This window comes from Crinia signifera, chromosome 7 (genome assembly GCF_055691185.1).
Source record: "Crinia signifera chromosome 7, ASM5569118v1, whole genome shotgun sequence".
Classification (NCBI taxonomy): Eukaryota; Metazoa; Chordata; class Amphibia; order Anura; family Myobatrachidae; genus Crinia; species Crinia signifera.
The window spans coordinates 103,068,577-103,084,797 of NC_139223.1; the positions used below are offsets into that span (position 1 = coordinate 103,068,577).

The following is a 16,221-nucleotide window of genomic DNA, read 5'->3' on the forward strand; positions in this document are numbered from 1 at the left end:
GTTAAGTAAACTACAGAATTCACTGCCCGTTAATGTACATAATAAATAAAAAAGAAATAAGAATAACAAAACAAATTTAATACTCAAATTGTTTCCCATTCTTTAGGTTAGACAAGCTTGCCTAGAGTAGCCATCGAACTGCAGAACATAGAATATTAATAGGAGTAATTAAATTAAATAAAGCCATTGAATCCAGAGCATCCAATAATGGCAAAACATTTGTAAATGGAGGTGGCAAGAGCAGCCATAGACCACAAACGGTTCCAATTAACGAGGAGTGCAATCAAAATTCAAGGCATGTCTTGGAGCCCATTGTAAAAAATTATGAGCGCTATTGAGGGGTAGAAAAGAAAAGAAATAGGAAAGGATATAAAGGAGGAAAAACACCTGAAAATTTAAATGTTGTTAACATAGGTTTACAGCTCCTTAGAGCTTGTGTGTGAAGTCCGTGGGAATGCTGTGCTAGCCCTACCTCTAAATGACCAGGAGCGGGATGCAGACCACGGAGGCTGGCGTGCTCTAAGGAGCTGTAAACATATGTTAACAATGTTTTAATTTTCAGGTGTTTTTCCTCCTTTATATCCTTTCCTATTTCTTTTCTACCCCTCAATAGCGCTCATAATTTTTTACAATTTGCAAACGTTTTATTGAGCTGCTGAAACTTGTTTTAGCGCAGTGACAACACATTTTTTATGTCTTTGAGCCAGACAAAAAGTCCAATTGGTAAATTTACTAAAGGTCGATGTGATCAATTTAAAATGTATATAATTGATGTTGGACTTCCAGGGTTAGAACACACATTTACTAATATTTAAATATGATTATAAAATGAATTTGTCAGCAATGTGTGTTTTACCACCAAGAAGATCAACATCAATTTCAACTTGAGTTTTAGTTAATATACCTCCATATCTCTTCAAATGTAAGAGAGGCACTTTGTATTGCTATATATAAACCTCTCATCATGGAGTTTAAAACCATAAATTTCCTAGCAATACCTACTTTAGCAGTGGTATCGCTAAGGGAATATATGAGCTTTGGTAGCATATCACTGTAACACTGTATTGTGTAGCACCTGGCTCCTGTCATTTTGAACCAGCACTGCAGCCACATCACTCCCTGGGGGGCAGCCTGCACCTCCCGGACGCCAAAGTAACAAACAATGCGGGGTTGGTAACAAGGCCATGTCACTTTCTTGAGACCATGCCACTTTTATGCAGTATAGATCTCTGAGTGCTGCACCGGTTATTATAAAGGCAAGTGACACTCCTGACATTTAGTTATTGTAAAAGTACATTAACATATATTTATAATTGTGGTGTTTAGTTGGAAACCATGCATATTAAATTCTACTAAAACTAGAAGGCCCCCATCCCACTATGCACTATGCACATGGAAAAGCTGCAAATGCCCTTCAAACATGGTTTTAGGAAGACCAAAGGAGCGTAAGATCTGACACAATGCGATAATTACTTTTCTTGATAGAGCATTGATAGAAAACAACATTCCCCTAGACGAGAACACCAATCTGTGTTTTCAGCACCTAAACATTTGAGTGCTGCAAGCATATCTTGTGTTTCTGTACCAGATTAATAGGCAGAAGAGTAACCTTTTTACCATGCTACTGAAGCAGTGCACAATATACATAAACACACTAGGTACAGCCAAATAATAAAGTCACATATCAGGGTGTGCTAGTCTACCTCTACCCCAGTATCTACATAGTGTATTAAGGTGACTATACACTACTTTGACTCTTTGCAGTATTGTAACGCCAGCCGACCCCCATTGAGCTGCCCAGATCTTCCCAAGCGGCAGGATCACCTGTGCCCCACTGCCAGGAGGGGGTCAGAATTAGAAGTCGGACGTGCAAGCAGGTGTGGACCTCTGATCCAATTCGCACAGGACCAATCAGAAACCCATCTGATTTGGCCACTTTTTTTTTCTTGGCCCAATTTGTCGGATCCTGTGAAAAGTGGCCAAATCAGACTAGTATTTGGCCAGCTTTATAGGCAGTACAAGGTTACTTTTACCCCTTTTCCACTACAGACCTTGGTTGGATCTGGGAATATGTTCCCAGGTCTGACCTGGGGTGAACCTTGGTTGAGATGCATTTCCACTGCAGTTTCCTAGGATATTGCTGGGTCAGCTCCGTTCACACTTAACCCAGGTGAACCCTGTTGTTTACTTTGGATTACAGGTGGAGGTCACAAAAAAGGGCCACCATTACCCAAAAGGGCCACTAATTAAAAAAAAAATATTGGTTAAAGGAGAGACCACAAATATTATTTAAAAAATTTTGTGCTTTTATATTTATCCCAAATACACAATATGAAACCTTTTCAAAAGTGTCTTCACACAAGACATGTAAAACTTTTGTGAAAACTGTTTGCAGTATACCTGAGCCATTGGTTTACCTAGATATGTAGAAAGTACACAAAATGCACATAAAAATGCCCCAGAAGCTCCACTCAGCTCTGTTTTTAAATATCCCATGTTGGGAGCGATTCCACTGCACCTCGACCTGGGAGCATCCTGGGTCAAACCCTGGTAATTACCTGGGTTACATAGTAGGTAAGGCTGAAAAAAGACTTGCGTCCATCTAGTTCAACCTGGTATAGATATCCATTGCTGATTTGGTAGGTTCTGGTATTTTACAGACAAATTATATTTCTTATTTGTACTCATGGATGTTTTTCTCCAGTAAATGTTTGTCCAACTTTGCCTTGAACACATTTAATGAGCCATCCGTTACCACCTCTCTGGGAAGAGAGTTCCAGAGTTTGACTGTTCTGACCGTAAAGAAATTCTTTCTACTAGCTGAATGAAATCTTTTTTCTTCTAATCTATACTCATGCCCTCGCGTCCTAGATTCCTTTCTAGTAGAAAAGAGGGTGTGTGACAGTTCCTTATATTGGCCCTTGATATACTTGTACATGTTGAGCATGTCCCCCCTTAAACGTCTCTTTTCTAATGTAAATAGTCCCAAATTGCTTAATCTCTCCCCGTAGCTTAAATTCTCCATTCCCCTAATAAACTTTGTTGCTCGCCTTTGGACTTTTTCTAATTCTATGATGTCCTTTTTATAGTGTGTGGCCCAGAACTGTACTCCGTACTCTAGGTGAGGTCTCACCAATGCTTTATATAGTGGCATAATTACCTTTGAGTCCCTAGTTTCCATTCCCCTCTTAATACATGCCAGAATTTTGTTGGCCTTTTTTGTAGCTACATTACAATGGGCACTACATCCTAGTTTACTGTCTATTTGGACTCCTAGATCCTTTTCAAGTATGGAATTACCCAGTTCCTCTCCACTAAGGTTGTAACTTGCACACTGGTTGTGTCTCCCAAGTGCATAACCTTACATTTATCTACATTGAACCTCATCTTCCATTTTTTTTGCCCACTCATCTAGAATTGCAAGATCATTTTGAAGCATGGTGACATCTTCTGATGATTTGATGACTTTGCTAAGTTTTGTATCATCCGCAAAGATGGATACATTGCTGAGTAACCCTATCCCAATATCGTTAATAAAAATGTTAAACAAAATGGGCCCCAAAACCGAACCCTGGGGCACTCCACTTAGTACCGGTATCATATCTGATACGGCATCATTCACAACAACTCTTTGTTCTCTATTACATAGCCAATTCCCTACCCATCTGCAGATATTTTCACCCAATCCTAGGTTCTCCATTTTATTAATCAATCTCTTGTGTGGGACAGTATCAAATGCTTTAGTGAAATCTAGGAAAATCACATCTACAGTATTTGGATTGCCAGGGAATCCAAACCGGGTTATTTCACAATAGAGCATTTCTACTAGCAGAAAATCGGGGTTGATGCGCGTCCCCACGGAAATTACTAGGTTATTTCTAGAGATGCAGGTTCGGATTTACCCGGATCTCAAAATGAGATCTTATTGGCTATCTGGCTGTCACATGTTTTGGAGCCAAAATGAGACAGTCGATAGCCAATAAGATCCCGGTAAATCCAAACTTGCACATCTCTAGTTATTTCTGCTAGAGGAAAATTTTTTACCTTGCTATTAAAAAAATAAAATAATTGGAAGATAAGCTTGCGAATGTTGTCATTTTATTGACAAATGCAGCTAACTTAAGAGAAACAAGGATGCCTACATATTAAATGGTATCTGGACTATTCAAGAGAGCTTCTAACCCTGTATACCCACTTGGGAATACCGAAGGAGGTCCTAATGGACCAAGGTACGCAGTTTGAAATTTGTTATTAACCCTTTAGTGTGAAAATTGGCAAGAAAACCTTTTTATTCATCATAATGACTTGTAATGTTTACCTTTAAAATAGGTTGAGTATCCCTTATCCAAAATGCTCAGGACCAGAAGCCTGATTATTCCGTATTTCGGAATACTTGTATATTTCAATGAGGTGTCTGGAGGTATCTTGTATAAACACATGAAATGCACACAAGTATATTTTATTTGTGCATGAAACAAGATTTTAAAAAGTGAAACATGTTTGTGTACTATCTCCGGCCCTAAAATTGAATGTAAAGCAATTTTCTTGCTCATATTTAGAGCCAGTTACATATCATACACACAGTAGTGCCAGTTACAGATGACCCCAGTAGGTTTTTAGCAAAGAAAAAACCTTCTGGAAACTGTGGTTTTCGGAATAATTTGGATAATGTATATTTGGATAAGGGATACTCAGCCTGTATAGAAAGTATAATCCTTTTTTACACAACTTTTTTTTATTTGAATTTATATAATAAATGTGAACGAAGCTGGCATTTTTAGCAGATATTATGCACATCTCTTTGGGCCTTGAGAAAGCTGCTTAGATGCAGTGAAACATGTGTTGGTTAGATCTATACTGAAATGTCAATTAGCAGAAATAATCTTCAAATGTGTTTAGTTATTTAGAATTTCCCTATGTGTTACACTGATTACTAGAGACAGGATTATATGCATTTGCATATTTGCATATGCATTTGCATATTTTGCCCATTCTCACTGGTTATTGCATATTTTACCTAAAATCAAGTGATGGTGCATATTTTAGGCCCTGCCCCCTTTCCACCCGCGAGTCACAGCACTGCTTTGTCCTGCTGCTGCTGGCCAGGTAGTGGTAGAGTGTGCAGGCTGGGGCAATATGTGTGCAGTGTGGGGAACCTTGGATGTATGATATGTCTGACACTGCTCTAGGCTGCCAATCCATGTTGATAAAAGTCAGTCGGGTGGATGCCATTACGAAGCTCCTGAACCTTTGCCTGCCCCTGGCCTGGGACTTTACACCAAGAGACAGACTTCTGCAGCATAGGAGGCAGGCAGAAGGGTTGTGCTGCGTCACAGTGAGTATGCGGCGCAGGGAGGAAGCCTTCCACTGCACCGCCCTCACATGCTATGCTGACATTTGATCCATCGGCGCTGGAGATGAGAGCCTGTGTAGTTGATGCAAGAAGAGCTTTGGACGGTGCGGTCTGCTGTAGCAGCCAGGAAGAAAGAAAATCCTGTGTACAGCACTAGACATCTGCAGATGCTGTGGCCCTATTTTTGAGGTTTATTTGCAACTAATTGTATGCTGATTTTTAAATAAAAGAGTTAAAAATTACTTTTTTTATTATTTAATGTAGCATATTTTAACACTTTTCATGCATATTTTAAGTATTTTTCATGCATATTTGCATGCATATTTCAAGCTTTTTATGTTGCATATAATCCTGTCTCTACTGATTACCAAGGATTCTCATGCTATGTTCCTGATATGAGCAGCAGAGGGCACCCTTGCCTGCAAAAGTATTTAAACTAGTACTGAGCAGGGTTTCTCCCAGATCTGCTCATATAATAATTGATAGGTGACAGCAATAGAGGCAAGTATTGCCAGAACTGTTAAGACCACCCGGTCCCCAATTTAGGTGACTGCATACAATTATCAATATCCGAACATAGCAATCAGTAATCCATCTTCCTGAATACAGTATACTGATCAGGAAGAAACTTAATGTTATGCTCTTTTTGTAAATAACACAGTATCCCAGCTGACCAAATATCCAATATGCTATACAGCCAGAACTGTCTGTATTGTATCTGTTAAATACCTACCGGACAACCACAATAAGGATACCAATTATAGGTGACTGTAATTGTCTGGTAGTATTTTTGAACATAACATAGGGAATAATTATACATCTATCCCTGGGCCCTATGCACTAAAGTGCCCATGACTCCTCAGCGGACCAGCTGAGAGTCAAACAAGAGTATCAGTGACCGAACAGTAAAAACACATCTTGGGTACCAAACACAAGAATCTTTATTGTCAGAGGCATTTATAAAATAATAACATCTTCTAGACAATAAATAATTTATTCTCTTTACACATTGAAGACCTGCTCAATCAATAAAATTGACATCTTTCAGTTTAAGATCTTTTTAGGATCACTTTTTTCCTTAATTCTTTATCACCAAAACACCATCTGTGTGTATATGTTTGTACGTGTGATTTTAACCTCTTTAAATTCACTGCGGCTTCCCATCATGTTATATAATGGGACCTTTTAAAATATGACTCACTAAAAGTTAAATTTTACGAGATTATTCTTTGTCCAAGTGCGTTCCCTAAACAACAGTCATTTTTCCTTCCTGTTCATTGCACATCTCTCACAGAGATGTTGGAACTCAAAGGGTTAAATATATACAAAGTATTTCACCTACAAAAGCGTACAAATGTGTTTAGTAATAACTAAACACTTATATTAATCATAATCTTTCACAGTAAAAATTAAAACCAAATTTGATTAATGGAAGGAATCTATACATGCAAATACCCATACATCTGGTTTAGTTTACTTTTACTTAAAATAAAAAGTGTACTTGTTAGGTATAATACATATATATTGTAAATTTAAGACTGTTACTCTGAGCATTGAACATTAAAATGTATATATTTTTTTTTTAGAATCAAGAATTTCCCCCACAAAGTGTTGTAATTATTGGACATTCAATGGCTGGCATGGTTGCAAGAGCTTTGCTTACGCTAAAGAATTTTAAGCCTCAACTGATAAACCTCATTATAACACAAGCTACACCTCATGTTATGCCTGTGGTGCCATTAGATTATTATCTCACTGGTAAGTTTTGTTTCACAGTCAACTTATTTTCTATTGGTATCGGACATAACTAAGGTCGACAATCATTAGGTTGACACATGAAATAGGCCGACATGGTCATTAGGGTGACACAAGCTTTAGGATTACTTGGATAAATTTGACATGGGTTTTTCATGTTTTTTGTGTCTACAGTATGTCGCCTTAAGTCAACATGAACACCATATAAGTGTACCGTGTCCTCTCGCATGGCTCCCTTCACACGCCATGCTTTGGGCATAGTGCCTCGTTATGCACTATCGGTACACTATTATATTTTCACTCTATGCCCACTCGGGTAGTGATGAATGAAAAAACACCTTTTTTTATGAAAAACTCATGTCGACCAGTTTTATTTTGTCCTAATGCTTGCGTCGACCTAATGACGCTGTCGACTTAATGCATAACTATTCCATGTGCTGACTTGGTGACTGTCAACCTATAGTGGTCAACCTTATTCTACATTGGAGAGGAAGTGAAGGTTTTAGCAATATTGGGATAAATTCTCTTGATAAAGAGAATGATATATGTAGAAAATAATACCTAAGACAATTTTGAGACCTTTACAATCATCATTACTACGTATGTCTACTGTTTTAAAATATATTTTTTTCATTTAAATATTTTAAGTATTAACCATTTCAATTTGAGAACTAAATAAAACTAAGTGCAGAAATTACTAAATGCTTCAAAGCAGCACGTGAAAACACATGCCCAGTGACTGAGCAATTTGAATTATTTTATTAAAATAAGACCCTTTTTATGATTGTCTGAAAAGTATGATGTTTGTTTTAACCCTTTGATTGCCAATATCTGAGACGTGCAGAATGTCTGCTAAAAATGCCAGCGTCACTCACATTTGTTATATAAATTAAAATAAAAATTGTGTAAAAAGATATTTCCTATATGAGGTAAACCTTACTGGCCATTAGGATGAATTAAGATGTTTGCGTGCCAATTTGCACACCTATTTTGACAAATTCACTTGGCACTTAAAGGGTTAATTCATCAATAGAGACAGGATTATATGCATTTGCATATTTGCATATGCATTTGCATATTTTGCCCATTCTCACTGGTTATTGCATATTTTACCTAAAATCAAGTGATGGTGCATATTTTAGGCCCTGCCCCCTTTCCACCCGCGAGTCACAGCACTGCTTTGTCCTGCTGCTGCTGGCCAGGTAGTGGTAGAGTGTGCAGGCTGGGGCAATATGTGTGCAGTGTGGGGAACCTTGGATGTATGATATGTCTGACACTGCTCTAGGCTGCCAATCCATGTTGATAAAAGTCAGTCGGGTGGATGCCATTACGAAGCTCCTGAACCTTTGCCTGCCCCTGGCCTGGGACTTTACACCAAGAGACAGACTTCTGCAGCATAGGAGGCAGGCAGAAGGGTTGTGCTGCGTCACAGTGAGTATGCGGCGCAGGGAGGAAGCCTTCCACTGCACCGCCCTCACATGCTATGCTGACATTTGATCCATCGGCGCTGGAGATGAGAGCCTGTGTAGTTGATGCAAGAAGAGCTTTGGACGGTGCGGTCTGCTGTAGCAGCCAGGAAGAAAGAAAATCCTGTGTACAGCACTAGACATCTGCAGATGCTGTGGCCCTATTTTTGAGGTTTATTTGCAACTAATTGTATGCTGATTTTTAAATAAAAGAGTTAAAAATTACTTTTTTTATTATTTAATGTAGCATATTTTAACACTTTTCATGCATATTTTAAGTATTTTTCATGCATATTTGCATGCATATTTTAAGCTTTTTATGTTGCATATAATCCTGTCTCTATTCATCAAATATACAATTAACATTCCCCTGTTTTTTTTTTTTTTTTTTAAAAAGGAGCAAAAAATGTATTTGCTTATACAGATGGAGAGCCTCTGAGTCAGTGCTGGGGATCGTCAGATTCCCTTAGCTGGCGATCGCCAGCGGAGAGGCGCTCCACCTGACTGATCCCAGTCACGCGGTGGGTAACAGATCTCTGCCCGTCTCCACTTCAGAGAGAGGGGCAGGGTGAGGGGAGAGTGCATGATACTATGTGCGAGGTGGTGGAGGGCTCCATTGGAACAGGGTGCAGGAGCATCCCCTTCCAGCGGATAGTGGTGGCTGGAGGTTGGCGACTCGATCGCCAGGAGCAGCTTTAATGAGCTGCTCCATCTGTAGTATTTGCATAGGAACATTTTTTTTTTCTTGCAAATGTACATCAATGGCTATATTCCATTATAAGTTTGTGAATAATTGTACAGTAGCATTCTTGACACAAACTGAGGAAATGTAATTGCAAATTGACCATCATCATGCTGGGATGTTGCTATTTCTTTCACTGTATCCGGTTTCATGATAGATTGACTCTAGATTGACCACTATTGGTCGACAGGGTCAAAAGGTTGACATGGAAAAGGTCAACATGAAATGGTTGACATTAGTTGTTTTTTTGTCCGCACCGCCCCCCTCCCTCTGCTAATACCCGCCCCGCTCCAATGCTGTCTCTGGCTCACACTGCTGCGCACGGATTGCACACATCTGACTGGACGCCCTGCCCCCTCGCTGACTGTTCGCTCCCTGCTGAGCATATACACAGCCGCTGCCCACCAATGGTTTTTAAGGCAGTAATATATACATTGCTGGCACATGCCATTTTACCCTGGCGGTGCCGCATGGGGCGGCGCTTACCCAGGGCCGGTGCGACGCACTGCAGCGCCCTAGGTGGAGAGGGGGGGGGTGCCTCGCTGCTCACCGGGGGGAGAGGTGATGCGGCGGCCGCCACCGAGTCCATGTGTGTGTATGTGGGGGGGGAAGGGGTGAAGTGGCCACCACCAAGTGGGGGGGGGGCTTCATGCAGCCACCCCTCTGAGTCCAGGGGGGAGGGGGTGAAGCGGCCCCTGCGGCTGCCGAGTCGGGGGGGTGGGGGGCTTGATGCGGCCACCGAGTCGGGGGGGGGGGTGATGCTCGGTTGGGGGGCTGGTGTGGGCGATGCTCACCTGGCTCCAACCAAGAAGGGAAGTTGCTCCCAAATGCTGCCCTCCAGTGGCTGGTGCCCCAGGCAAATGCCCAAAGCTGCCTAGTGGTGGTGCTGGCCCTGCATTTACCTGATCACTGGGCTCTGAATAAACGCAGCCCAATGATCAACTCTGAGTCATGCCCCAAGAACAGAAATGCATTGAATAAAATGGGCCCTAAACCCTGCCCATTATGTAAATAGCCTTATAATGAAAGATTTTCAGCAAAGTCTTTCGCCTCCTGAAAATCTTTTCCTCTTTGGGGAAAATAGCTCAGTGTGTACGCACTACTTTGGTGAAAGATAAATCTATCAGAGATTTTGGCAAAGTCTTTTGAAATGAAAATCTACAAGTGTGTATGGGCCTTTACAGAACTGTGAAGTATGTAAACATTTTATTGTTGAGCACTGGCGAATCTAGAAATAAGATAATGGGTGGTCCCAGATTCAAATAGTCTGGCTTCAGGGGACCCTCGCTTGGCAAAGCTGCGTGCCATAAAGGGGCATGGCCTTACAAGGGGGCGTGGTATTACACATTATACCACACACCGTTATGCTAATTACACTTTATAGCAAATGCTGTAATGCTTGTTACACATTATATTGCTCTTCATAATGATCGTTACACATTATTCTGCATGCCGTAATGCCTGTTACACATTGTTCCGCAAGTTGTAATGATGATTACTTATGATGTCATGCCCATTATCCATAAGGCCACACACTGTAATGCCCATTATCTATAAGGCCACACACTGTAAGGCCACACACTGTACTGGCCATTATCCATAAGGCCACACACTATAATGCCCATTATCCATAAGGCCACACACTGTAATGGCCACACACTGTAATGCCCATTCACATAAGGCCACACACTGTAATGCCCATTCACATAAGGCCACGCACTGTAATGCTCATTACACATAAGGCAGCGCACTGTAATGCTCATGACACATAAGGCCACATACTGTGATGCCCATTACACATAAGGCCACATACTGTGATGCCCGTTACACATTGTGCCACACACCGTAATGCCCATTACACATTATGCTACACACCGTGATGACCATTACATATTATGTCACATACTGTAAGTGCCACTTACCTACATGCTCAATGCCACTTACCTACATGCTCTCTGACAGCAGAGTGAAGGTAAAAGGCAGTGGGTGAGTGATAGTGCTGTATGGGTGACAGCGGCATGTGAATATCAGTGACATGCGGGAGACAGTGGCATGTAGGCGATAATGACACATGTGGGATAAGGAAATGGAGACAAATATTACAATTTACTTACCTTATCTGGTACCAAGCTGTAGATAGAGAAATTTCCCCCACTCTGTGTACTGCACTCGATCACACTGACGAACTCCTTCTTCCCGTGTCCTGCGCTCTGCCACACTGATGCACTCCTTTAGCCCGCAGCCTGCGCTCTATCACACTGATACCCTCCCTCACCATGCGCTGTATCACATTTACAACCTCCCTCACCCTGCATCTTGCGTGCTATCACACTGATGTCCCCTGTTAGTGCCTAAATCTAGCCCTCCCTCCCCCACCCTAACGCTAACCCAACTCACATACTAAAGTTCACAAGAAAAGTACACAGGATTCCCTCCATTCACTCTTACAGTACCTTAAGAACAGAGGCAGTGTCACTTGCTGGGCAGGCCCTGGATGTGGAGCTGCCTCTCCTCTCTCTCTCTGACAGCAGCAGCAATGTGAGGAGCAGTAGCCTGAGCCAGGATAGCTCCGTCCCCTCCTGGAGGCCCATGTAGCTCCACCACCTGAGTTCCATGTAGCTCCACCCTCCCTACAAGTGCTTCTCCAGGGTATCCCTGCCTTTAAACTGAACAGCAACCCATGTCTAACCCGGGATTAACCTTTTTGACCCGGGATGAACTGTTTTTAACCCGGGTTTTGATGCCGGGTTGCTGGACCCGGGTGATAAGTTTTGATGCTTTAACACCACACCTCGACCCTTATCACCTTGACAAAGGGGCTTGCTAGCCCCAAAACATTGGCATGGCATGTGTGAATAAATACACAAAATGTTTTTTGGCTAGTCTCCCAGTGCCGCTGCCTGCAAGGACATTATTCTGTCTGTCTCCAAACCCCCTGTCCCATTTGGTTCAGGAAAGTAAAAGCGGCACTCCACGGACTCATATTAGAGTAAAGTATTTAATCCATAATGGTATGGTTCACAAGGTTGCTAGGAGACATCCTGACTGCGGGGAAGTGACGTTACCGGCACTTCTGGTATCACGGTCTCCAGAGTCTCGGGGTTTCCAGGAGATGGGCCGACTGCGGGAAGGTGACGTGGCCCGCACTTCCGGTATCGTGGTCCCCAGATGCTGGAGAGATCCTGCACACCTACACCATAACCTTTGCTATGGTGTATCCTCAGCTCTGTTTGCACTTACAGCACAGCAGTATATGCACTTTTTTGGTATACGTCCTGATGAAAAGACAGGTTGGTCTTAAAACATCGATATGATATGCACCTTGTAAACCATAACAATATGCAAACCAAGTGGGTTATTTTAAATTGTGCGCACTTTAAAAATCACCCCTTGCAGCATTTTAATATATAAAATGGAGAACAAACACCAACTCCTTTTCGTGTACAGACCAAAGTAGAAAATATGAAAGAATTGGTGCTGGGGTGATAAACGATGTTCCAAACGAAAAAATTAATTTTATTGTACACACAATTTGACATGTGAGACAAGAAATTAAAAAAATATATTTTCCAATACTAATAGGACATTCAGGCACTTCTTTGAAAGCTGTGGCATGCAATAAGGATAAAAAAAATCCAAAATGTATGGGACACCTCACCCTGTAATGGTGCTGCAGTGGACTTATGCCAAACGGCAAGGTGTGGATCTGTTATGCCGCAGAGAGATTTGTCCCCCAGAAAAGTGCTGGTACAGTAAAGATCTGTCCTGGATCTTCCTCCTATGCATTTTGGAGATCTATCTCTCCATCAGGCTTGGATGAAAGATCAATGTCCTTGTTCCCATATTTATACCCCCTCCTATTGCTGGCCGCTCCTCCTCCGTAAATGGTGTGATTCCTGCCTTTTTTGTGGACAGGAAGTCGCGTGTGTACCACACACTGACTTCCGGTTGAGTTCCACCACGGCCCGCGTCACTTCCGCTTCCGGGTTTAAGACTTCTGGCGGCGGGTTCCATATTGTCAGCTCTGATGTTTTTATCCTTCATTCTCTAGCCCCATTTTATTTAAGGGCAAGTGATACAGATCAGACTTCTGGCTCCTCATACCTTTTTCTCTATACCGTACTTAGTATTCCGGTAAGGTCCATTCCTATACCGGGAGACAGAAAGTCTTTAAGAGTCTTCATGTACACATTTTCAGAAATTCATGTATATGGAAAAGATAGAATAAAATATGTGGGATTAAATAAGGTATTAGATATACAAATAAATAATTATATAGATAATATTTAAACTAGCAGACAATTAAAATTGGTTAAAATGATAAAAGTATAAAATTTATGAGGATAAAAATGATCATTACTCTAGGAACCATTTCAGTTCAAAGTCTGCATTATGTCCATTTGATAATAGGGAATCCAGAGTGAAGATCCACCTCATGTCACTTTTAGCTAATCTACACTAGATCCCTACTTTTCCAATTAGTATTAACCTGCTGAATTCCTATGAATCTCTTGATCCCTTTCTCACATTTATTGTGTTTTTTTAAGGAAGTGATCCGATAATGGATTTGTCGCAAGGCCTTTTCTTATAGTATAAATATGTTCTGCGGATCTTAATTTTAGGTTCCTAGTTGTCTTTCCTATGCAAATTTGTTCACATGTACACTAAAATTTAAATGACATTCCTTGAGTGGCAAGTGATGAAATCATGGATTTTATATGTCCTTCCTTTTTACTTCGAAATTAGTAATTTTTCTCTGATAGGGTTCACTGCTGGTACTCCTGCACATTAAACAAGATCCACATCTGTGGAATCCGCGATCTTTCACTACTTCTTTAAGTGCACTCTTAACCAAAACATTTTGTAGGGATGGCACTCGCCTATATATAAATCTTGGTTTTTCTGGCATCACGTTCCCTAAAACTGGGTCCTCTTTTAAAAATGTTCAGTTTTTTCTGAAGATGGATTCTACCTTCATACCATTATGGATTAAATGCTTTAATATAAGTACATGGAGTGCTGCTTTTACTTTCCTGAACCAAATGGGACAGGGGGGGGGGGGGGGGCAACATGGTACCAGTAAGTCCTGAGTGATGGTTCTCACCTTCTGTGTATATATATATATATATATGTGTGTGTATATATATATATATATATATATATATATATGTGTGTGTGTGTGTGTGTGTGTGTGTATATGTATGTATATATATATATATATATATATATATATATATATATGCGGGGTACTGGGCGGCACTCGGACCTTCAGTAGCTAGAGGACTAAGAAATCACGCCTCACAGCCAGGTAGTGATACAACGTTTCGATATTTAATCGTCTTCAGGTACAACCTGACCTGTAGATGGTCACCAGTATATATACATGTTGCAATCACCTCGTGCTAAGACACTCGGAAAAGTGGTGACGTCGTTAAAGGCAGACCTAGCTGCCAGTTATGACGTCACTGTGTAAACAAAAGCCCAAAAGAGAAAGTAAAAATAGCATACACTGAGGAAAAGGATACAAATATATACATATATACACAAGCACAGACGTATTTGCTTTTAGCCACTCTGCTGATGTAGCAAACATTGGTAAAGTGTTTGCTAAAACTTAACATTGTATGGTACATGCATGGTTAACTAACAAAAAAGGGTTAAGACATGTCTCGCATGACTTTAAAGAACAGCTCAATCATGCAATCTGGGTAATTGTTCAATAAATGAAATGCTTCCTGACTCTCAATATATCAGATTAGAGGAAGCAATTGAATGACAGGTTTTCATTAAGACCCCGTGGTGATACGGTGTCTAGTGTATGGATCCAGCTAGTCTATTGGCTCTTTCCCCTCCGCGTTTATCCTCTTGCACCATATCGATCATTTTGTATCTTAATGATGCTAAAGGTATGTTTATGTTTAGCAAAGTGGATGGCTACAGGTGGTTCAATCTTTTTGCCTTCCAGTGCCTTTTTGATGGCACTGCGGTGCTGGGCGATGCGCTCTTTAAACTGGCATATGGTTATGCCTACATAGTAAAGACCGCAAGGTCATTTCAGAAAGTATACCACGTATTTACTGGTGCAGTTTAGTTTATATTTGATTTTATATTTCTTCCCTGAATGGGGGTGGACAAAGGAGTCTCCCGTCTCCAGGAATGAGCATGTAGCACATCCTAGGCATTTAAAGTTGCCTGCTTTTTTGGCTAGGAAGTGAGTCTCAGTCGGGTTTCTTATCGCTATGTCTGTATGCACAAGTAAATCTTTGATGTTGCGACCCCGTCGGAAGCAGGGAAGAAGGGATTTGTCAGCAAGGGAGCTAAGATTGTGGTCAGATTGAATGACTGGCCAAGCCAGGTTTACTGGCTGTGGAAAATGTGTTCACCCATATAAGCGATTGGGACGCTTTGTTAGGTTTAACAGTGTCAGCACTAGGGTTCAGGGCCTCCAAAGCTTTATGCTTGGTTTCTTGGAGGAGTGACCTTTTGTATCCCTTCTACAGGAATTTCTGGGACATGAGGTCTAATTGGTTTGTGCGATCCTCTGGGTCACTGCATAATCTGGCCACCCTAAGAAATTGAGAATAGGGAAGGCCATTGATTAATGATTGGGGATGGTGACTGGAGGCTTGCAGCAAATTATTGCAGTCGGTGGGCTTGGTGTAGATAAGAGGTATTTAGTGTGTTTGTGAGTTTTATTTTGACATCTAAAAAGTGGATCTCTTTGTCCTGTATGTCAAAGGTAAATTTGATGTTTGGGTCTATCATGTTAGTCTGCTGCATCATTGATGCAGCGACCTTCTTTGGTACCCTTCAATAGGAGGAGCAAGTCATTTATATAGTGGGTGTAAAGATTGTTATCGCTAATGAGGTGGTCTGTGAAGAACAGGTTATTTTCAACATGAAAC

The 16,221-nt window shown here is 41.1% G+C and overlaps 1 protein-coding gene across 1 annotated transcript in view; it reads left to right on the forward strand.

Annotated features, from left to right (window-relative positions):
* The window catches only part of PGAP1 (post-GPI attachment to proteins inositol deacylase 1), a 466,817-nt gene that overhangs the window by 68,596 nt on the left and 382,000 nt on the right, over positions 1–16,221 (forward strand). The window contains exon 4 of the mRNA XM_083153565.1: positions 6,940–7,111. Within this exon, the coding sequence (XP_083009691.1) occupies positions 6,940–7,111 (172 nt within the window). The remainder of the gene's footprint in view (positions 1–6,939; positions 7,112–16,221) is intronic.